A 24,248-nucleotide genomic window follows, 5' to 3' on the forward strand; every position below is an offset into this window, starting at 1 on the left:
CAGTATGTTGTAATGCCTCTGACTTATTCACCAGTAAAAGTCTAAGAGAAATGGTGAAGTATGACTTAGGAAATAAGTTGGATCTTGCAAAAAAAGAAAAGTAGCATCTACCTCACTTTCCTCATCTACAAAATGAGGATAATAACAGGACTCGCCTCAGGCCTGTTGTGAGGATTAAAGAATGAATACACATGAAGCACTTGGCATAGGGTTAAAACGAAAGAAATATCAGCAACATAAATGATACTGATGGCATACCAGAAACATCCAATGCCATATATTGTTAATTCTCGCAAAAGTAATACATAAATGCCTCAGTAGAACAAATCCAAATGGGTTAGGTATATAAGTGGAAATATAAAGGTACTTGAAAAAATGGCAAAATTATTTTAAAACCTCTCAGTTGGAGGGGTCTTTAAACTATACAACCTAGAATCCATAAAAGAAAATATAGATTAAATTAAACTACATGAGAACCATCTCCAAATGGCAAAAAACTAGAATAAGCAATGACAAATGATAATGGGGTGAAAATAATTATTTGTATCTTAAAACATAAAAATAAGGCTAATTTTTTCTACTATATGAAATACTCTGACAAACTATTAAGAAAAATACCCAACAGTCTAGTTAGTGGGAATGTAAATTGACACAGTTTCTATGGAGAACAGTATGGAGATTTCTTTAAAAACTAGGAATAAAACTACCATATGACCCAGCAATCCCACTACTGGGCATATACCCTTAGCAAACCCCAATTCTAAAAGACACATGTACTCCAATATTCATTGCAGCACTATTTACAACAGCCAGGACATGGAAGCAATCTAGATGAATGAATAAAGAAGTTGTGGCACCAAAAAAAAAGAAGTTGTGGTACATATATATACAATGGAATATTACTCAGCCATAAAATGGAATGAACTCGAGTTGGTTGCAGTGAGGTGGATGAACCTAGAGCCTGTTATACAGAGTGAAGTCAGTCAGAAAGATAAACACAAATATCGTATAATAACACATATATGAAAGTGAAGGATACCTAGAAAAATGGTACTGATGAACCTATGTGTAGGGCAGTAACAGAGATGCAGACATAGAGAACAGACCTGTGGGCACAGTGGGGGAAGGAGAGGATGGGGTAAACTGAGAGAGCGGCATTGAGACATACACGTTACCACATTAAAATAGATGGCCAGCGGGAATTTGCTGTATGACACGGGGAGCTCGACCTCCCTCTAGTTACAACCTAGAGGAGTCAGATGGAGTGGGAGGTGGGAGGGAAGTTCAAGAGGGAAGGGACATATGTACAGGTATGGCTGATTAATGTTGATGTATGGCAGAAATCAACACAATATTGTAAAGCAATTATCCTCCGATCAAAAACAGATTTAAAAAAATCCAACAGTCTAATAAAAAATGGGCAAAGAACATTAACAGATATTTCATAGAAAAGGAAATAGATCTCTTTACATGTGAAAAGATTCATTCATCATAGAAAAAGGAATTTAAACTACACTGAAAAACCGTGTCCACTTAGCAGATCAGAAAAAAACAGATAAAAGAATAAATGCTATATTGGCTAGAATATGGGGAACCAGGCACTCTTATATATGACTGGTGTTGAGTGTAAACTATATAGTTTCTACTGAAGGACAATTTGGTGGCATGGAACATGACCCTATGAATTTATTTCTATGAAGTTTTCTTAGATACACTTCAACACATATAAAATAACAATATACAAGGTTTTCTCATTGTAGCATTATTTTAAGTAAAAGATTAGGGAAATCTAAAAATCCATTGATGGGAAAACGGTTAATGACATTATAACACAGGCACACAAAAGTATACATGAAAGTCGCTCAGTCATGTCTGAGTTTTTGCGACCCCACGGACTATACAGTCCATGGAATTCTCCAGGACAGAATACTGGAGTGGGTAGCCTTCTCCAGGGGTTCTTCCCAACCCAGGGATTGAACCTAGGTCTCCCGTATTGCAGGCGGATTCTTTACCAGATGAGCCACAAGGGAAGCCCCAGAATATTGGAGTAGGTAGCCTATCCCTTCTCCAGGGGATCTTCCCAACCCAGGAGTTGAACTGGAGTCTCCAGCATTGCAGGCGGATTCTTTACCAACTGAGCTATCAGGGAAGCCACAGGACACAATGGAATATTAAAATAAGCAAAGCAAACAATGTGTGCATGCTGTCTCCTGTGTGAGAAGAGGAAAGTAAGAAAATAGAATACATATATGCTCCCAAATAAAACATTTCTGGAAAGACACATAGGAAACTGATAACACTGTTGCCTTTGGGAAAAGTGGCTGGGTGGCTGGATGAGAACATGGAAGAAAATCTCTTCTTGGCTTACCCTTCTTCCCTTTTGGAATTCTGGCATGTCCGAATTTATTATTTATTCATAAGCAAAAAAAATAAAGCTTAAATATAAAAACTTTATTACAATTTTGGTTTTAGTTTTTTTGTTGACCAAATGATATATTAAGTTTTTATGCTTAGCCTCTAACATTTTGATTTCTGGTCTTAGGTATAAAAGGAGAAGGATTTAGGATAATACCTCCCTCCCCTGAATTCACATATTGGTTTAGGAAACATCTGAAAAGAACATTTTCTATTGTAAAGGGTGATGACTGAACTCTATAGGGTTAGGGGCCTTCGATGAAGCAGGCTGCACAGCTGCAGATGTGAATATATATGAAAATGAAGTCATTTCAGTTTGTCTCCAAGGACTTTCAGGCTCATGAATGAATTCCCAGAAAATAATATGCACATCAAAAGCACTTGATTTCTTTGTCTAAACTCTCTTCCAGAAGAGGTTTATATTGATGAAACAGTTTCTTGACTGGAATGTCTCCTAAGAAAGAGGAGCAATGGTAAAATATATACAATTCTAATGTTCTAAGAATCATTTTACATTCAGTCATGTTAGTCACACATGATTTAATCCACTTCCTTGTGACAGTTTCTTGTTAAAATAGGCTCAAGTGAATTATGTAAATAGTATATTTTTAAATGTATTCCAAAGAATATACTAAAGCAGATGTCAAAAATTTACCCAGTGTTCTAACCTCCAACCCACATTTATTAAATGCCAACCATGCCAAGCTCTGTGCTGTAGAATCAAAGATGAACAGAGATGAAAACCAGGCACAAGGGGAGAAATTTCAAGCAATGTACTCACAGTAGCAAAACTTCAAGCTCAGACAAAAACCTCTTCCATTGTTTCTTACATTGCATCTTTTCCCCCTAAATACAGAAAAACAAGAAAAAAAGATAAGGAAAGGATCTATTTCTGGTACTTTTAACCTAGGGTCTATGAAATCAGATACTTTTTGGTATAAACGCATATGAACGTTTTTCTGGGGAGAAAATCCTTAGCTTGTATCAGCCTTTCAAAAATCCATTAACGCCAAAACAGATTTAGAACCGCTGCTTCTGAATTAGAAGTTTTATCAGATTGCTGCATTTTACATTAAACCCTTTCACCGTATTTTGTATACACTTAACATAAATTCGAAAATATTTTATGTAGTCAAAGAAAACCTCATGACAGAAACTCCCCACTTGATCTCAAAGAATCCAGGTTGTGATCCTACTTAGAAGTGATTTCAATAATTGGGCATTCAAGACTTGGGTCACTTGGCTGTTGGTTTAAGTTTACCTTTGTATTAATTTTGAAAAAATAGGTCCACTAGGAAAATGAAAAATTTTACTCCTTACTTCAAAAAAGCTTCAGAAGCTAGCCCAGTGCCTGACATATGGACAAATTAATGAATTCAATAATATTATCTGGAGGACTTCTTCTGTACCTGGCACTGTCTTTGATGGCTTCCTACATCTTACAGCGTTGCATGTCTCTGAATCTCAAATGCCTAACTTCTCCCATGAAAGGGTTAAAGTGTGTTTCAGTTACCATATGTAAATTGCTAGAAAGGGCAGAGTTTTTAGAGTTCTCTGTCCTTAGGAACAAAGGGAGAGAAAGCCAACAGGAATCCTGGAAGCTATTTTCTAAGTTAACCCAAGAAGTCAGAAGCAATAAACTTGGCTAACAAATCATTTTCAAGGACCACATTATGGGAATTTATATTTTTAAAAAACCACGGTACTGAGAACCAAGCGGACTGGGTCTCAGGCCCACCTCTAACACTCACTATTTGTGACTTATTGTCACTGGACCTCCCTGGGGTCCAAGTTTTCTTAGCCTGAAAATGTGAAAGGTCAGTTTTTGTGTTCATGCTACCCTACCAGTCTTGCTGCTCAAAGTGTGTTCTGTGCAGGAGGAACACCAGCTTCTCTGGGAGCTTGTGGGAAATGCTGAATCTCAGGTCACTACATGAACCCACTGAATCACAATCTGAATCTGTGCTGTAAGATCCCAGGTGATTCGGATGAATCTAACCTAGTACCTTGCCCAGCCTCAGGCCCTCTAAGAAAGGTTACTGAAGTTAAGGTCCCAACTGTTACAAAACTACATTTCTTATTAAAAAAAAAAAAAAAAAAAAAGGCTCTGTGACTAAAGCTTCATTAAATTATCTCATTTTTTTCCTGATGTGTGTATAGGACTTTGTTCAACCTCTAGGTCTTGGGTAACTTTGCTACCTTCTATCTTTTTACTAATAGTGAATTGCAACTAAATTCATAAAGACAGCATATGTGTTTCTTTCAATTCACCTAACAAACATTTATTGAACAAATACTATAGGGCAGGCCCTGTAACAAGGCACTGAGATACAAACATACATAAGAGCTCTCTAAAGAAAACCATCCAGTCCACTGGGAAAGGCAGATAAAGAAGGTGATACTAAGAAATAGTGCTACTTTGCTGTGGCTACAAGGAAGGGATTCCCCAGTGGCTCAGTGATAAAGAATCTGCCTGTAATGCAGGAGTCGCAGGTTTGATCCCTGGGTCAGGAAGATTCCCTGCAGGAGGGCATGACAACCCACTCCAGCATTCTTGCCTGGAGAACCCCATGGACAGGGAAGCCTGGCAGGCTACGGTACAAAGAGTCAGACACGATGGAAGTGACTTAGTACACACACAGCTGATATACATACAGCTGATTCACTCTACTGTATAGCAGAAACTAACACAACATTGTAAAGCAATTATATTCCTTTAAAAAAAAAAACCTTCCTGGTGATTCTAACATTAGACTGGAGAAGACAGGTTTCAGCCCTATCCACTTCAGTTTACACGTCTAAAATACCCTCTACCAGGTCTTTCCACCTCTAGTCTAATTCCTGCTGTCTTTCCTCCAATTTCCCTGCCAATTTCCAGTTCATCACCCAGCCTGTAATCAAAGTGATATTTCAAAACACGAATCCAGTCCTTTCACTCCCCTACGTAGAAAGCACCTGTGGACTTGACCTATCTTTCCAGCATCATCTGCTGCCACTACACTCACACTAAGCTCTCCCACACTAAATTCTGCTCTACCAGTCTGGTGTTTGTGAAAAGACATATGCTCCCATGCATGCCCCCATAGGTCTTGGCACCTGCTATATCTTCCATCTTCCCTCCCTGCCTGGCAAAAGTCTCTTTGTTCTTCAAAATCCAGCTGAGAGGTCACTTTCTTTCATCCATTTTTCCATTTGATTACTGCAGACACGTTTATTGAGTAGTTACTCTGTGCCGGGCACTCTTCCGGGTGCTGGAGGCGCCGGCCTCTCCTCTGGCTATCTTCTACGTGCTCCCATGACCTCTTGGGCAAATCTCTGCTAAGGTACTTCTCACTCTACTACTTAATCTTTTCTTCACCTGTTTTCCCCACAAGACTGGGAACTCCTAGAAGATACAACTATGCTTTATTCATCTCTGCCCAGTACCCAGCCCATAAAAGTTTAGTAAAAGTTTACTGGCTGCTGACCAGCAATGAAGACCAGCTCTTTCGGTGCACACGTGTGAACCTATCTCCTCCTGACTCCCGAGTCAGATTCCCAACCCCTTTCTGCTTTCCTGGTTGTTCTCAGCTGTGTTCCAACCTCCTGCTCTGACGGTTGCCTTGCTGCTCTTGAAGCCTCCTCTTTCCTGCTCTCCTGGACTGTAACTGAAGACAATTTAGTAGCACCAAATACCAGCCTATGGTTTAACCTGTGAAGCAGCCTGGAGAGGGCAGGAAAAACTGGAGCAGACGGACACAATCTGACCATCTTAACCAAAGTCCCAATGGCCCTACAAGGCTTCTCAGAAAAGTCTTTCTCAGGCCTTACACCTGGGGAGGGGAAGGATTTAACTCCCACATCCCTGCAAGACAGGCATTCATTTCTTAGTCATTTCTCCAGTCGCCTGAGGTCATATATCTTATTTCCATTTATGAAACTTTATTCTCAAGTACACCTCCTTTCAATGCTGATGAAAAATGACACATTTTAATATGAAATATGAGCAAATAAATGGAATCGATATCCTGAGATAGTAATTCTTTCCATACCTGTTTAAATAATTTAATGGCATATGTTCGGTTTTGGATTTCCACTCTGTATACCTCAAAAATTTCCCCTTCTCCGATTAAAAAGTCTTTGTGGAAATTTTTGGTTCCTTCTACGATGCTGTGAAAGCTGATGGAGGATTTTAGCAATATTCCTTAGGAAGGAAAGTAGGGAGAAGATAAGTTATCTTTCTGCTTTTTAAGAATCAGCCATCATTATAAAGAACTATGACTTCCCTATTAGAAACAAATCAGAGTCTAGTGAAAAGTCAGTAGAGATATCCCAGGAGCCTATCGTGAGCTCTCTGTACTCTCACTTGGGCCTGGCTCCCGCCATCCCACAGGGCAAATAGTTTCTTAGATACTCAGACAATAACACTGTGATTCTATCACCTTTCCAAAGAGATCAGACAGACATCTTAGTTGGGGTAATTTTCCTAAGGTTATTTCCTTGTCATTAGATCAACAGATTACTGGTGACCCATGATGAACCCAAAACCAGTAAATATATATATATATAGAGAGAGAGAAGTTGAAATCTTAATATGACTAAATAATATTCACTAAGCATGACTGGTAGAAATATTTTTCATGAGCCAAATCCAACTTACTTCCCCAGAGTAAATTGGGAAGATGCTTCACCTCTTTAAGAAAATCATCTCAAGCAGAGAATGGGAGGAAACATTTCAGAGGTAACCAAATGCAAATTCAAAGGGAAAAGCCTAAATAAATCCTGCAGAGACCAATTCTGGCTATACTTAACACATTACATGTTTCATTTGGACCTTTTTGCAAAATCTTAAAAGACCATGGGTGGTTTAGATGAATCTGCCTGCAATGCAGGAGACTTGGGTTTGATCCCTGGGGAAGCCCCTGGAGAAGGGAACGTCATCTCACTCCCATATTCCTGCCTGGAGAATTCCACTGACAGAGGAGCCTGACAGGCTACTGGACCATGGGGTGGCAAATAGTTGGATACAATTGAGCAACTAACACTTTCACTTTCAAAAAACCATAACCTTATCTAACTTTTTAAATTCTGTTTTGAACCAAAGAAGCATCAGATTTGGTGGCGAAGATTAGGCAACGCAGCCTTAAACAGCCACTAAAGTTTATCAGGTTGATTCCCAGACAGAAGGAAATTATTCTCTCAGCTGACAGAACAGGAGAGTTGATGTGGCAAATAGCTGTTTTTCATAGTGACCACCAGGACCGCTTTACAATACCCTCTAAAGACTTCTCTACAAGTGCTAGGAACATTTCTAGAACTACACAAAACTCAACGTAATTTTTAAATGTCTTCTTATGACACATTAAAATAGCAAATGTCATGAAATTATAAGTGAGACCACAATTATGCTCTTTATTGGACAATGAATTTGTAATATAATAGCAACATATCATCGATCAGAACAATGGATTAGTCAAAATTGAGAATATTTTGATATCTATGAAAAACTTATCCTGAATCTGCATATTAATGGTTACCATGTTTACTGGATATGTCTAAATTTCACTTAAAGGAATTCATGAATTCACTTAAAGGAAAGCATGATTTACAGAAAAGTTGGTTTGTTTGTTTGTGTTTTTTACCTTTTTCATTACGTTCAGGAATAAGAACTTTATCCACTGTGACATTGGCTGTTTCCTAAGAGAAGAAATACATATGAAAGTAATTCGATTTCATAAGCCTAGAAAGAATAGAACCTCAACAGAAATCCAAAGCTACCCCTGGGACTATACAGTGCAAGAAAGTGGAATATAATTTAGAAGAAAGCTAGTAGAATGCAAAGTTATTTTATTCTATTCAACAGTGTTCACTGCCATATTTATTTCAGGCTTCCACACCAATGCAGGCTTCCACACCAAAGCTAAAAAATCAAGCATCAATGTCACAGTCACTTATAGTTAATTTTAAATGACTTCTAGTCCTATAAAACTCATTATCTCTAATTTTCTTTAATGAAAACTAACAATAACATGCAAAACGTCAACTAGAACAGGAAAACTAAAAATTAAGTTAAGACAAATACATAACTCACAGTATTCTTAAATGTTCTATGACTCATCTCTGACACATCACTGAGAGGAGAAAGCCCTCAACTCTTCAAACTGTTACTCCAGTACTCTGGCCTGGAGAATCCCATGGACAGAGAAGTCTGGTGGGCTATAGTCCCTGGGGTTGCAGAGTCAGACATGACTGGGTGACTAACACACAATCTCCTGAATTCCCAAATAAGTGAAGAAGAATGAGAACGAAAGCTTTCCTGGCTTTAAAAAAGTAGCTGCAAATAACAGCATTTTTTCTGCCTCATAACTTCACTCCTTACACTCGATTATAGATGCAACAGGGTTCAAGGGTCATTACCTACGCACACACATTCTACCTTTTGTAACATGTTTGGAAATTCTTTTCCCTGATGACTCTGCTCTATAGGATTCAAGGTTGCTCCTGAAAGAGAAATAAGGGAAGTTAGGTATAATAGCTGTTATGTTCTTAACAAACATTTTTTTTTTCTTTCTTACATTGTGAAAATAAATACCTTGCTAGTAAGGTTCATTTCTAAAGCTCAGTTTCATTCCCATTGAATGGTTACAAATTTCCATATATGAAAGAGCTTTCTAATGATCAAATATAAAAACATACCTTTCTTCACTTAAAATGTGAACACCTATCTTTTTGTTTGCATTTTTTATTTTTTTAACGAAAAACATGTGGCATGCAGGATCTTAGTTCCCTGACCAGGGATGGAACCCATGCCCCCTTGCAATAGAAGTGTGGAGTCTCCACCACTGGACTGCCAGGGAAGTCCATCAGCACCTATCTTAAACTATTCTTAGACATCATCAAAAATATTAAAGTATGAAGGTGAGAACTGACAAGAAGAAAGCAACCCTGTTATCAGTTTTCTGTACATATATTTAAAGTTTTTACAATTATGGGATTATATCCCTCTGGGTTAGTTTACTTGTTATCCTATCTTGCGCCATAAGGTATTAGAAGGGTGTGGTGTGTGTATGTGTGTGTGTATGTGTGTGTGTGAGAGAGAGAGACCAACCACAAATGCCCACACTCTCCTCAGCTGGACTATTACTTCTGTCTGTTATGGTTCTGCCTGAACTAAGGAAGTCTGTGGTGGCTTCCTACAAAAAATTTAAGCTGCAGCATTTTGCAGTTACTTCTGACATTTTGATTCGGACTTTGAAAAAGTTTTATTTCATTTTCTAGTTTTCCTTGGATTGTATTCTAGTGTTTCTTAGATTATTTTGCTTAGAAGACTAGCAACAAAACACAATAACAAACCTTGAACAAAACTACAAACCTTAGACCAGACAAGACTTCTATAGAACATTCCATCCAAAACACAATATACTCATACTTTGCAATTGTACACTGAACATTCTCCAGAACAGATCATGCCTTAGGCAGTAAAATGAGCCTTAATAAACGCGCAAGGATGAAATCATACAAAGTATATTCTCTGACCACCTGGAATTAAAGTAGAAAGCAATAACAAAAGGAAGTTTTTGAAATTGACAAACACATGAACATTAAACACCAAATTCATAAATAATGAATGAGTCGAAGAAATCACAGGGAAACTAGAAAAAACTTTATGATAAATGAAACCAAAAACACCACATGCCAAGATTTACGGCATGCAGCAAAAGCAGTGCTTAAAGGGAAATCTTTTTGCTGTTAATGCTCTCCTTCAAAAAAGGGAAAGATATCAAACAAATAGCCTAAACTTTTGCATTGGGGAATAAAAAAAGAAGAGAAAACTAAACCAAAGGAAGCAAAAAGAAGGAAGAATTAAGATTGGAGTGGAAATAAATGAAACAGAAGAACAGAATAGAAAAACAAGAGAGAAAAATCAATGAAATCAAAGTCGGTTCTTTGAAAATATAAACATAGTTGACAATCCGTTAGTTAGACTGACCACAAAAGAAAAAAAGAAGACTCAAATTATCATAATTAAGAACAAAAGACGTAACTACTGACCTTACAGAAATAAAATGAATTATAAGGGAATACTGTGAACAACTATTTGTCCAAAACTAGATAAATGATATGGACAGATTCCTAGAAAGACACAGGCTACCAAAACTAAGTCAAGAAGAAACAAGCAATCTGAATGCATCTGTAACAAGCAAAGAAATTTAACTAATATTTTAACACTTCTCATAAGGAAAAACCCAGGTCCAAATGGCTTCACAAGTGAACTCTACCAAACATTTAAAGAAGACTTAAGACCAGTTCTTCACTAATTTTTCCAAAACAGAAGAGGAGGAAACAACTCCCAAATCTCTTTGAGGCTAATAATCAATGCCACACAAAACAGCACAAGAAAACTATAGACCAATAACCCTTATAAATATAGATGCAAAAATGCTCACCAAAATATTAGCAAATTAAATCCAGAAACAAATAAGAAAGATGAGATACTATGACCAAGTGGGATTCATCCCAGGAATCCAAGGCTAGCTTAATATCTGAAAATCAATCAATGCGTAAAATGAACAAAACTCATAAAATTCAATAAGCTATCATGATAAAACTCTAGAAAGAAAAAATTTCCTTAATTTGATAAAGGGCATCTGTGAAAAACCTGCAGTGAACATCATACATAATGGTGAAAGAAAATGTTTTTCCCTTAGATCAGGAACAAGAAAGAAGGTCTTGTCTTGCCACCTTTTATTCAATGTTATACTAGAAGCTTCCAGCAGGACAATTAGGCAAGAAAAATAAATAACAAACATTCTGAATAAGGTACTGCTGTATAGAATAACATATGAAGTGTTCAGGTTGCAAGGGCACTAAAAGCCATTGTCCTGTTGTTGCATATGAATAGACAAGACTTCATTGTCAGATGAAATGGAAGATTCAAAATGGTTCTCCTAAGAAGCCAGCAGAAAGCTGCGGATTTCATGTCAAAACTAAAAGACCAGCCTTTGCTGGTGGCTCAGAGGTAGAGTCTGCCTGCCAATGCAGGGGATACTGGTTCCATCTCTGGTCCAGAAAGATCCCACTAAGCCCGTGCACCACAATCACTGGGCCTACGTGCTGCAACTGCTGAAACCCACGTGCCTAGAGTCCACGCTCCACAACAGGAGAAGCCACCGCAGTGAGAAGCCTGTGCACGGCAACTAAAGAGTAGCTCTCGCTCAACTAGAGAAAAGCCCGCATAGCAACCAAGACCCAGCACAGCCATAAAAAATAAACAATTATAAAAAGGAAAATTAAAAGGCAACCACTGATCATTGAGATTTACATGCACAATGTGATATGTAAGGACATATGCACGCATGCTAAGTCACTTCAGTCACGTCTGACTCTTTGGGACCCTATGGACTGCAGCCCGCCAGGCTCCTCTGTCCATGGGATTCTCCAGGTAAGAATACTGGAGTGGTTCATCATGTCCTCCTCCAGGGAATCTTCCTGACCCATGGATTGAACACACATCTCTTGTGTCTCCTGCACTGCAGTGGATTCTTTACCACTGAGCCACAGGGGAAGCCCATGTAGGGATATGCACGCCAGAAATATAATGACAGCAAGTAAAAATTCTAGTTTCTTAAACAACTTGGTTATGCCCTGAAATCTGAGGGCATGTTTCATGGATGTGAAGACACCACCTAGTGGCAGCCACCTGAATTGCAGGAACAATGCCTGGGAAGAAATACAAGGCCTTTCTCTGTAACACAGTCAAGTCCTCTACATATGAGCCTTCAAGTTGAGAACTTTCAAAGATGCAAACGTGTTCCCTCAGTTTCAGGTGTTAATTGCAGCTTGCTGTCCATTTCCTATTGCTAACAATCCTTCAGCTCTACCATCTCCTACCTCCTCTCCCTCTTCCAGTCAGTGACTCTTCTTGCCTGTTCACTCACTGCCAGGCCCTATATGCCAGCTGCTGTACTAGACTACTGTACCTTTCAAGGTCCTATACTATAAGATTAAACATACTTTATTTTTTGTGTTTGTTTGCTTTTTATGTTTTATTTGTGTCAAAAGTATTATAAACCTATTAAGTACAATACTTTTTAGCTGATAGTGTGAGTTGGGTACCTAGGCCAACTTTATTGGACTTACAAACAAACTGGATTTACAAATGAACTCTGGGAATGGAAGGAACTCTTTGGTATGTAGGGGATTTACTACTCAAAAGAAAAACCAAATCTAGAAAGTGATCTCTGGAGATTGGAATATGAAATGCCAAAAAACCCTCTAACATGAAAATCACTCCCCCAAATGAAACAATTTTAAGGAAAAGTAGACAAAAATAGATTATTTGGATAAGTGATAACTGTTCATGGTAACAAGAAAGAAAGACTAACTCTTTATGTACTTTCAGTTAGGAGCTCCAACTCCTGACTCAGTGAGTTGATGTCATAGGAAACACAAGCGTAGCAAATTACGCTTAAATGTTTCCAGTGTGGGGCTTTCCTGGTGATCCAGTGGTTAAGAGTCCACCTTCCAGTGCAGGAGACTTGGATTCAATCCCTGGTCAAGGAACTGAGACCCCATATGCCCACGGGGCAACTAAGCCCACGTGTCTAAGCCCACGACTATAATTGCTTAGTTGTAATTATAGAGTCCACATGCCTCCACCAAGACCTGATATGGCCAAAAATATCAGGAGTCATCACCTGGCTGCTTTGAATAAGCTATATAATTAATGTTTATAAGATTATAATTCAAAGCATTTACTCAATAAATTCCAACTAAATAATGCTATTTTCCCTACCAAAGGATTCAGAACAAAACACTCCTTTTCACGTCAAATTTATCTATCTTCTGGTATTAGGGCAGTATATTGTCTTTCTACCAATCAACTAATCTCACATTTTAATAAACGAAGGGATTTCCCTGGTGGCACAGTGGATGGGAGTCCACCTGCCAATGCAGGGAACACAGGTTTGATCCCTGGTCTGGAGGGATCCCACATGCCTCGGAGAAACTGGGCCCTTGCGCCACAACCACTGAGCCCATGCTCTAGCGCCCACAAGTCACAACTACTGAGTCCACATGCTGCAACTCCTGACGCTTGTGCACTTGGAGCCTGTGCAAGAGGCCGTGTGAAAGGAGCCACCAAAGTGAGAAGCCCGTAAGCCAAAACCAGAGAGTGGCCCCTGGTCACTGCAACTAGAGAAAGCCTGAATAGAGCAACAGAGATCCAGCACAGCCAAAAATAAATAAACAAAGAGAAGGGAGGAATCAAAAAAATACTCAGGAAAAAAAAAATGAAATTTTGCATGTGCCACAGCCTAGGAGTCAAACCGAAGATGTAGAATTTTTGTCCATATAATTCTCCATTGCATAAACAAACAACATAGAGTGTGAAAAGACATTCTGCAACTAATTCCAGAAAACCGAAGTATAAAATATACTGAAGTATAACATATATTGGTGTGAATCTATACTGTGAACAAGTTGCAGGGGTGGTGAAGGTGGCTGGACAAGGCTCAAATAATGAAAAAGCATTACTTTACAGCTCCCAGAGACTCAATGGCATTTTACTAGATCAGTCAGTGTCATAGTGAAGCATTCTGCTGTATAAAACTCAGTGAAGAAATAGTGTGCAAAAGACACAAGGTATGGAGAAGGCAATGGCACCCCACTCCAGCACCCTTGCCTGGAAATTCCCATGGACGGAGGAGCCTGGTAGGCTGCAGTCCATGGGGTTGCTAAAAGTCGGACACGACTGAGCAACTTCACTTTCACTTTTCCCTTTCATGCACTGGAGAAGGAAATGGCAACCCACTCCAGGGTTCTTGCCTGGAGAATCCCAGGGACGGGGGAGCCTGGTGGGCTGCTGTCTATGGGGTCGCACAGAGTCGGACACGGCTGAAGCGACTTAGCAGCAGCAGCAGACACAAGGTATTAGCCAAGTTATACATATATCACTAATAGGATAATATCATGCTAGAAACCTATGGGAACTAATCCCTAGTTCATGTGAAAACCCTACAAAATAAAAGTCAGTCTGAAGCTATAGTTTTCTGGTACAAATCTCTCAGGATTTCTTCTCATGTGTGTAAAGCTTCTTCAAGTGATGAGATAGTGGCTTGCCTGAACTAAATATATTATCAAACAGCATGTGTGGAAATACACAGAACTACAAATATGCCTGGATGAAAGATTCAAAGAATAAGGCTGCTGATCTAAAGGAGTTTCCCACCTAAGAGTCCCACGTCCATAACCTAAGATCCAAGATCACTCAAGATCATTCTTGTCGATGTCAATGAATCCAAAGTGGAATAAACAGAACAAGGGACATTAGGAGATTATTTTATTGACAAAGACTGTACAAGGAAAGTTTTACTTCTCAGGTAACTCTAAATGTAAGGAATGGCACAGTGTCAGAAAGAAAAGACATAGAGAGGGAAGAAGCAGGACATGGTGAAATAGATGTAAAAAGGTAAAGCACAGTTGGAAGCCATGGCATAAACTCAACAGTGAAGATAACAGAGAAATCCCAGGGTTATTCTGGAGGTTATCACTTGCACCAAAATACACAGATGGTTGCTGCTGTTAGGCCACTAAGTCATGTCCAACTCTTTGTGTCCCCATGGACTGTAGCTCACCAGGCTCCTCTCCCCATGGGATTCTCCAGGCAAGAATACTAGAGTGGGTGGCCATTTCCTCCTCCAGGGAACCTTCCTGCCCCAGGGATCAAACCCATGTCTCCTGCATTTGCAGGAGAATTCTTTATCGCTGAGCCACCAAGAAAGCCCTAAAATACACAGGGGAAATGCAATTATTTTTACCTTGTTATCATAGGGTAAAATAAATGATAGCATTATTTTCATTCTACTCATATTGTGGTTCTGATCATGTTTATGACTCAGTTTTAGAGCCTTCAAAAGAGAGCTGATTCTCTTAACTAAGTAAGAATGAACATTTTAAGAAGTATAGCTTGTAAATAAATTTTTAAAAACAACTATAAAGTGGTGGAAATGAGTTTGTTGTATAAGTTAGGCAATAAGAAAAGAAAGTGTCACAAAAAGATGAAGCTGCAAACTCCCCTTCAGGTAAAAGCCGTAGGTAAGGAATCACTGACGTATCAACATAACCAGTCAATGTCTTGGATAAAATACAATATTTACAAGTTAAAATTTATATAAAATGAACCAAGAGCCATATCATCTGGATCAATGCTTACCATAGTTTGCAATTAAATGGATAGCCCGATGATGCCCCATCTCCTGGAGGATCTGTAAAAGGTCACCGATGGTCTTGTTTTTCTGAGCCCAGGACCAAAGCAATTCTCTTGTTCCACTTTTACCTTGGTCTACATATTTTTCAATGTGACGAACATCCAGCCAGCTGCTTGAAAGCCGCTCCGCTGTAGAAATTGTAATAGGAAGAACCAAAGAATAGTTTACTTTGGAGTCCTTGGTATATTTTATTACCTTTTATTTACATTTTCGTTTTGAACTAATTTTAGCATGTACTCCTTTAACTTCCCCTAATGTTAAGAGCTTACATAACCACAGTACAATGATTAGACCCAGTGGTTACTAAGCTGCAAGTGAAAATGAAAAGTCACTCAATTATGTCCAACTCTTTGCGACCCCATGGACTATACAGTCCATGGAATTCTCCAGCCCAGAATACTGGCGTGGGTAGCCTTTCCCTTCTCCAGAGGATCTTCCCAACCCAGGGATCGAAACCAGGTCTCCCACATTGCAGCAGATTCTTTACCAGCTGAGCCACAAGGGAAGCCTAAGCTGCAAACCTCATTCTAATTTCACCCATTTTTCTATTGATGCCTTTTTTCTGTTCTAAGATCCTATCCAGTTTCTCACATTTCAATTACTCGTTATATCTCCTTAATTTCCATTAATCTGATGTTCCTCAATCTTGCCTTGTTTTTCAGACAGTGAAATACTTGTATCCTTCTCTGTGCATAATATCAAGAGATTCGTGATCCCCATGTCTTATTACTGCTTATATTAATCTTGATCCGCTGGCTAAGGTAGTGTCTCAGGTTTTTCCACTATAAAATTATTATTATTTTAAACTAATAACTATGTTGGGGGACATACTGGAGACTATGGAAATATCTTGCTTCTCAGATTTTGCCTACAAATATTTGCAACTATCAGTGGTTCTTATTAATCATAATCATTACTGCAAGATTTGCTTAATGGTCTTCTTCTATTTCATGCTTTTCCATCTATGTTCATTAACTGGTAATTCTGTAAGAAAGTGTTCTCTTCTTCCCCATTTATTTAGGTAATTATCAGTGTGGACTCATGAATATTTACTTTATTCTACAAGTTAAAATCCAATACTATCATTATTTATTTTGCTGCTAAAATTGCTCCAGCTTTGTCCATTCAGTTTGGCTTCTGCATTCTTCTGACAAGCCCTGTCATTTTGGGAACAGTTCCTTATTTTCTGACTATACAAGTTGCTCCAGGTTCATTCTGCATTTTTTCTCCTCCAGTCTTCAAGATAATTACTCTTCCCAAGAGTCCCAGTTCCTTTTCTTGGATAATGGTATTTAGAAAGCAATAACTAGATGCTAGAGGTATTCCCTGTTGCTAGGAAAGTTATGACCAACCTAGACAGCATATTAAAAAGGAGAGACATTACTTTGTCAACAAAGGTCCGTCTAGTCAGGGCTATGGTTTTTCCAGTAGTCATGTATGGCTGTGAGAGTTGGACTCTAAAGAAAGCTGAGCACCAAAGAATTGATGCTTTTGAACTGTGGTGTTGGAGAAGACGCTTGAGAGTCCGTTGGACTGCAAGGAGATCCAACCAGTCCATCCTAAAGGAGATCAGTCCTGGGTGTTCATTGGAAGGACTGATGTTGAAGCTGAAACTCCAATACTTTGGCCAGCTGATGCGAAGAGCTGACTCATCAGAAAAGACCCTGATGCTGGGAAAGATTGAGGGCAGGAGAAGGGGACAACAGAGGATAAGATAGTTGGATGGCATCGCCAACTCAATGGACATGGGTTTGGGTGGACTCCGGGAGTTGGTGATGGACAGGGAGGCCTGGTGTGCTGCAGTTCATGGCGTCGCAAAGAGTCGGACACGACTGAGCGACTGAACTGAACTGAACTGAGGTCCTCCAAGCAAACAGAGCTGGGAAACACATACATGTAGGTTCTCTCCCCCATACATCTGTATTTTTCTATCAGTACACATATGAAAAGCCACGATTTTCTACTGATTCCTTTGATCCAAGTCAATACCATTTGGCGCATTTTAGTCCCGTCTCATGTCTAGTTTTCATTCTCACACAGTAAGAAACTGCTCTCGTTATCTACAATATATTTGCTTGTTTCTTCCCTTCTACTATGTACATAAAGTACTTTCAGAATGGCTAACCCAAATCCCCGTGAAGAACAGATTAGCTAACCAAATTACAGCATTTGTGTACACTTGCTTTTGTCCTCAGCTTGACTATTCCGGGAAGAGCGTGTTTTCCAAGGTTACTTAGGTTAGTTCTTTTCTTTCTCATTTTCTTCAGTGTGGTCACTGATAATATATCACTAGTTTGATTCATTTGTTGAAACTTTTATGAAATACTGTTCTAAATTTTTATTCTAGATTGTCTTGCTGAACATGTTTGAACAATTAAAAGTTATTATCTGGGTAGGGTCTGAGTAGGGTCAGGGAAATATGTTCTGGTGGATAATAGGATTTTAATTACTCTAAAACAGTCTCTATGACTTTTTTAGGGTCCCATATAAATATCTTAAATGAAAGTATATGACTTTTTAAGAAAGTTTTATTGGACTATAGTTGATTTAGTATGACTTTTTATGGCACTGTGAGATAAGAGGATTCTTTGGGTAAAAAATTATACAAACTTTCCACATAAATTCCAAATTTTAAAGTGTATTTTAAGGCAAAGGAGTGGGGAAATCAAGCAAATGACAGGTGGAAAGGTAGTTTTCTCGTCCCTGGGACAGTACTCACGGGTTAGTCCAACCATCTTGAGTACTGAAATGAACAATGTGTTTTATGGCCAGTGATGGTAATGGCAGCAACCCTTCATACCTTTATCCTCCAGAGAGTCTTAAAACTCCAGGAAGTCAGATACAGGTCTATAGGTCAAAACCCAACTGCCACCTGAAAGTGCTCATGGGGAACCCCAACACCTCACCATAACTGGCAGTGGGAATCAGCCCCCTCTCCCTCTGACACACGCAAATTTGGAAGCTGCCCTCCAGTAGTAACAGAGGCAACCTCACTGAAGGACTCAGCCACCAAAGATGTTCTCCAAAGGCTGATGTCCTTTTAAAAGGTGAACAGGCTCTCAGCTCTGAGCAGAGCAGTAAGCCCGAGGTGACTATCTTTGTTTTCAGTCTGCTTCAGACTCCACAGGTTTTAAAAATTTCTTAAGGAACTATGGGGTCGCAAAGAGTTGGACACAACTGAGCGACTGAACTGAACTGACTAAACACCAGTTACAGTATTTGAATCAAGACATCAGAAAGGTAAATATCTTCTGTGTACTATGGCATCCCTCCCCCATGTTTTCAGTCCGACACGGGTTTGCGGGACTGTTAATTTCCTTCGGTTTTATGTTTCTGCTGAGATTATAAGCAAATCCTGAAAGTTGAAAGAGATCACAATATGATACCACTGTGCTGTGCTAAGTCACCTCAGTTGTGTCTGACTCCTTGGGACCCCATGGACTGTAGCCCACCAGGCTCTTCTGTCCACGAGATTCTCCAGGCGAGAATACTGGAGTGGGTTGCCACCCCCTCCTCCAGGGGTCCTCCTGACCCAGCGTCTCTTATGCCTCCTGCTTTGGCAGGCTGGTTTGTTACCACTAGTGCCACGTGGGAAGCCCTAAATGATACCACTGCTATCCCTCTTTCTGAGAAAACAAAGCAGATCTGGTAGATAGCCCTAGTGCCCACCAGTACTTCCAGCTTCAGTCTCATCAGAGGACAAGAGTTTCCTGCTCTAGGTTGGTGGTTATGCCTGTGTGTCTCTTCCAGCCAGAAGCACTGAAGAGCCAGGGTGCAATTCTCCAGGCTCCCAGCCCTGCCGCAGCAACGGTAGAAGCACATGCCAAGAAAGGAGTTCCCTGAGATGCTGCACTGCCACAATGGACACTGGCTGTCCTGGACTCTCAGTGCTCTTCCCACAAGCAAACAGGAAGCTTCTCTTAGGTTGCTGCTGCTAAGTCGCTTCAGTCGTGTCCGACTCTGTGCAACCCTATAGACGGTAGCCCACCAGGCTCCCCCATCCCTGGGATTCTCCAGGCAAGAACCCTCGAGTGGGTTGCCATTTCCTTCTCCAGTGCATGAAAGGGAAAAAGTCACAGTGAAGTCGCTAATGTCGTGTCCGACTCTTAGCGATCCCATGGACTGCAGCCTACCAGGCTCCTCCGTCCATGGGATTTTCCAGGCAAGAGTACTGGAGTGGGCTGCCATTGCCTTCTCCCTCTCTTAGGTTAACCACTGAGATTTAGCTGCTGTGCCTTTTTTTTTTTTTTAACTGCAGTATAATTTAGACTAACCCAACTAATAACATACAAAGTTCTTATCTTGAATGTTTTATTTCGGTCACATCTTACACCCGAAATGAGTGAAAGGAAGTGAGTACAATCAAACAAAGGAAGATAAAGTTGAAACATTCACTCTGAATGCATGCATTCTTCGGCTTAAGTGGTGGGGTGGGAGAGGAAGAGTTACTACAAAATATCTAACATCATTCATTTAGTTAGAACGTCTTGCCCTTCTTCCATATTTTAGGTTCTGGCAAGAACATCTTCCCTTCACATCTCTTTGAACAGATGATGTCTCATGGAGAAGCAGGGACTATCCAAATGCCAATAAAAGTTTGAGACAAAATATCACTAAAAAAAATAGAAAGGTATCTTCAAAGCAAACTATTTGGCAAGACATGCTAACTCTATTTTAATGTGTTTTTAGATGATGTCATTTGTCTATCTGATTGAGACACAATTTTATGAACATTTGTGGTTCAGTCACTCAGTTGTGTCCGACTCTTTGTAACCCCATGGACTGCAGCACACAGGCTTCCCTGTGCTTCACTGTCTCCTGGAGTTTGCTCAGACTCATGTCCATTGAGTCAGTGATGCCAACCAGCCATCTCATCCTCTGTAGCCCCCTCTCCTCTTGCCCTCAATCCTTCCAGCATCAGGGTCTTTTCCAATGAGTCAGTTCATCACGTGGCCAAAGTACTGGAGCTTCAGCTTCAGCATCAGTCTTTCCAGTGAATATTCAGGTTGATTTCCTATAGGACTGACTAGTTTGATCTCCTCACTGTCCAAGGGACTCTCAACAGTCTTCTCCAGTATCACAATTAGAAAGCATTGATTCTTTGGTGCTCAGCCTTCTTTATGGTCCAACTCTCACATCTCACAACTCACTCATCACATGAACACTTCAACTCTTTCTAAAAGTTCCTAGAAGTAATACCACAAATCAGTGTCATCCAAACATCTGGTGAGCATCTACTGACTGTCAGCAGTGCAGCAACTGCACATAGCGAGTGTGCATGGAGCATGAAGACAGGTCCCTAACTGAAGATGGGGCACCATGGGCTCCCTTGAGGAGCGGTTTCCAGAGCCTGAGTCAAGATTAAAATTAGTATTAGATTTAGTATTTCTAAAGAGACGCCAATTCTTAAGGGATAACTGGATAGAGTATACTACCCTGGAGAGAAAAAAAAAAAAAAAATCACTCAAGTTCCAATCTGAAAACAAGACCAAAGAATGACCTCTGAGCCCCATGGGCTATACTCTCTTTTAATGAGAAAAGTCACCAGTTCAGACATCATTGTAGCCCAGTGAATATATGTAGGAACACGTGGGTTGAGTGACGGATCTGCCACCAACCTACAGTTCAACTCCAGACAAGTCACAGCCTCATTGAGCAATCTCAAATTTCTCATCAGTTAATGTCCTTTGACAAACAGTCCCTCCCAAAAAACAGATACCACAGTTGGTTGTTCTTCACTGGCCTGCTGATTTTTAAAAAATTATTTTTATGTATTCATTTGGCTACACGTAATCTTAACTGTAGCAGGATCATCAGTCTTCACTGCATGTGGGATGCAAACTCTTAGCTGTGGCACAGGGGATCTAGCTCCCAGGCCAGGGATCGAACCCCAGTCCTCTGCTTTGGGAGCACGGAAACTTAGCCTCTGGACCACCAGGAAGTCCCCGGCCTGCCTTATATAAGCACGGACTTTAAAACACTTTCAGTCTTTAAAACACTTCCCAGTCTCCAAATTAACATTCCAAAAAGGGAATGCTAAATATCAAATTTCAGCAAAAGAAAAGTTTAGATTTCCACTTTGTCTATTAGTAAATCAACTGGCTAACATTCATAGGAATCAGGCATAATGCACCAAGTGTGGTTTAGTCCCTGTCATTGTCTGACCCTTATGACCCCCATGGACTGTAGCCCACCAGGCTCCTCTGTCCATGGGATTCTCCAGGCAAGAATACTGGAGTATTTTCTTTTCCAGGGGATCTTCCTGGCCCAGGGATTGAACCCAGGTCTGCTGCATTGCAGGCAGTCTCCTTACTGACTGAGCCACAGGGAAGCCTCTAAGGTACCATAAAAATTAACATTATTTATATACCATACAGCAGGACTTTATTTTTTCCTTAATAAAACAGTTCTCTTTCCACTTCAACTGTGTGAGATAAGACCTACACACAACTTCTCAGGGGTGAAGAAAGAAGATGCCCATGCTGGCTGCCACAGCCAGGGAAGGAAGAAGCAGGAGGTCATGGGACATCAGCTCACTTTGCAACAGTTGGGGGATTAAGGCCTCGCAGATGGAGAACTGCTCCAGAAATGAAGAAAAGGACATGAGGGGCCAAGAGGAGACCAGTATGCTTGCAGGAGATGGTTCACGTTAAAGACGGGGTGAGTAAGCTCAATGAAGTCCATATTACCTTCGTGGGAATGTGCTTAGTACATAGTCCACGTCCAGGGCATATTTGCTAAATGACAGACAGAGGCCCTGAGTGTAGGCGTAACTTAAAACTTTATCCTGAAAGTAAATGGGACAAATCTAAGATTCCTGAGGAGGTGATGAGGAGATGAAAGCTTTAGTTTTCAGAAGACCCATCTGGTGGCAATAGCAGCAGGAGTCTCATAGACAGTATTTGCACATAAAAAGGTATAAACTTTTTATAGCTCACAATTCGCACAGTAGGAAAGCAACAGTTTATAACTATTAAGGAAATCTGGAGTTAACTTTTCAAGTTCCAGGGCATGTCAGCTTTCCCACATAATTCTATTACCCATTTTGCTTTCCGTTAATTTCTGAATTTCCTTTTTAAAAGTGCAAGAGGCCATGATTCCCTGAGTTGATATTTAGCTGGAGGGTGAATGAACAGATGCCAAATGCGCTGAGGTTCTTACAGTTCCCTAACACTGACCTGGGGCAAAGGTTTCTGAGTTTGCATTAAGTCTAAGGAAAGCTAAAGGTGTTTTTCTAACAATAAATAGTTGACAGTGTTGAAACTGACCCAGCTCAGTGAATCCTGAAAGCATGGGTTGCTTCCAGGACTGGAAATGAAATGTATTCTCTTTCTGTAAGTGGTGATTCATGGCATAACCTTAATAGCTTTTCTCCAGTGATGACACATTGGGAATAGAAACACTACTAAAAGAATATTATTAGCATCCATAAAATGCATAATTCATTTAAATCAAATTCTGCAAGACAACATTAATTTGATGTGACAGGAATGCAAATTCTTTAATTAATTTATTTCTTTAAAACCTTTTTATTTTCTAGAGGGGACTGACTCCCTGGTGGCTCAGGTGGCAAAGAATCTGCCTGCAATGCAGGCAACCTAAATTCAATCTGTGGGTGGGGAAGACTACCTGGAGAAGGGAATGGCAACCCACTCTGGTACTCTTGGCTCGAGAATTCCATAGACAGAGGAGCCTGTCAGGCTACTACAGTCCATGGGGTCTCCAAGAGCTGGACAACTGAACAGCTACACTTTTTCATAGCCGATTAATGATGTTGTAATAGTTTCAGGTAAAAAAGCGAAGGGACTCAGACGTACATATACATGTACCCAAGAATACAAATTCTTGATTCCTGTTATGTTCTTCAATACGCAAAGTCTTCTCTAGTCCTTCCTTACTTGTTCCAGAACATAGAAATTTATTTATTTAAACAGTCCTAAATGAAGAGTGAATTTCTCAATGACCACAGTGTTGTGAAAGTGAAAAGCATTCTAAATAAAAAGATATATTTGGAAAAATATGCTGTAGTTAAACACTGTTTTAAATCATTTTTTGCAAGGCATTTTTTTTTTTTTGGTTGAAAGTCATCTTGGCATAATATAAGCCAAAAAGTACCTGAGAAGTCCAGAAAGAAATTAATCTGAAGATAATTATTATTCAGTGCTCAAAGGCCGTCGGGCCTCTGTTTTGAAAGGGCAGAACTATCTAGGAGTGCTAACCGCTGGGGAATTCAGCTGCAGAAATCACTCTCCACATGCAAATATGTCTCTGAAGGGGTTTTTTAGAATAATGCAACATACCCTATTTGGAATCTTTGTATTTGCATATAACCACATGCCAAAACCCCTAGGAAATTATCTACATTCTTGCAAAGTTTGTTTTGAGATAACAAAATGGGAAAAGGAAAAGATGTCTTTTTTCTTTTTTTTCCCACTAGCACACAAACAAATTGGAGAAGGAAATGGCAACCCACTCCAGTATTCTTGCCTGGAGGATCCCATGGATGGAAGAGCCTGGTGGGCTACAGTCCACGGAGTCTCAAAGAGTCGGACACGACTGAGCGAATAGTCTAGTCTAGTCTAGTCT

At 39.9% G+C, this 24,248-nt stretch overlaps 1 protein-coding gene across 1 annotated transcript in view; it reads right to left on the minus strand.

Annotated features, from left to right (window-relative positions):
- IRAK3 (interleukin 1 receptor associated kinase 3) overlaps positions 1 to 24,248 on the minus strand; it is a 57,040-nt gene that overhangs the window by 23,511 nt on the left and 9,281 nt on the right. Inside the window, exons 2-6 of the mRNA XM_018047978.1 lie at positions 15,608 to 15,790; positions 8,831 to 8,895; positions 8,037 to 8,091; positions 6,447 to 6,598; positions 3,197 to 3,261 (exon numbers count right to left, since the gene is read on the minus strand). Coding sequence (XP_017903467.1) covers positions 3,197 to 3,261; positions 6,447 to 6,598; positions 8,037 to 8,091; positions 8,831 to 8,895; positions 15,608 to 15,790 — 520 coding nt within the window. The remainder of the gene's footprint in view (positions 1 to 3,196; positions 3,262 to 6,446; positions 6,599 to 8,036; positions 8,092 to 8,830; positions 8,896 to 15,607; positions 15,791 to 24,248) is intronic.

Source organism: Capra hircus, chromosome 5, assembly GCF_001704415.2.
Source record: "Capra hircus breed San Clemente chromosome 5, ASM170441v1, whole genome shotgun sequence".
Lineage (NCBI taxonomy): Eukaryota > Metazoa > Chordata > Mammalia > Artiodactyla > Bovidae > Capra > Capra hircus.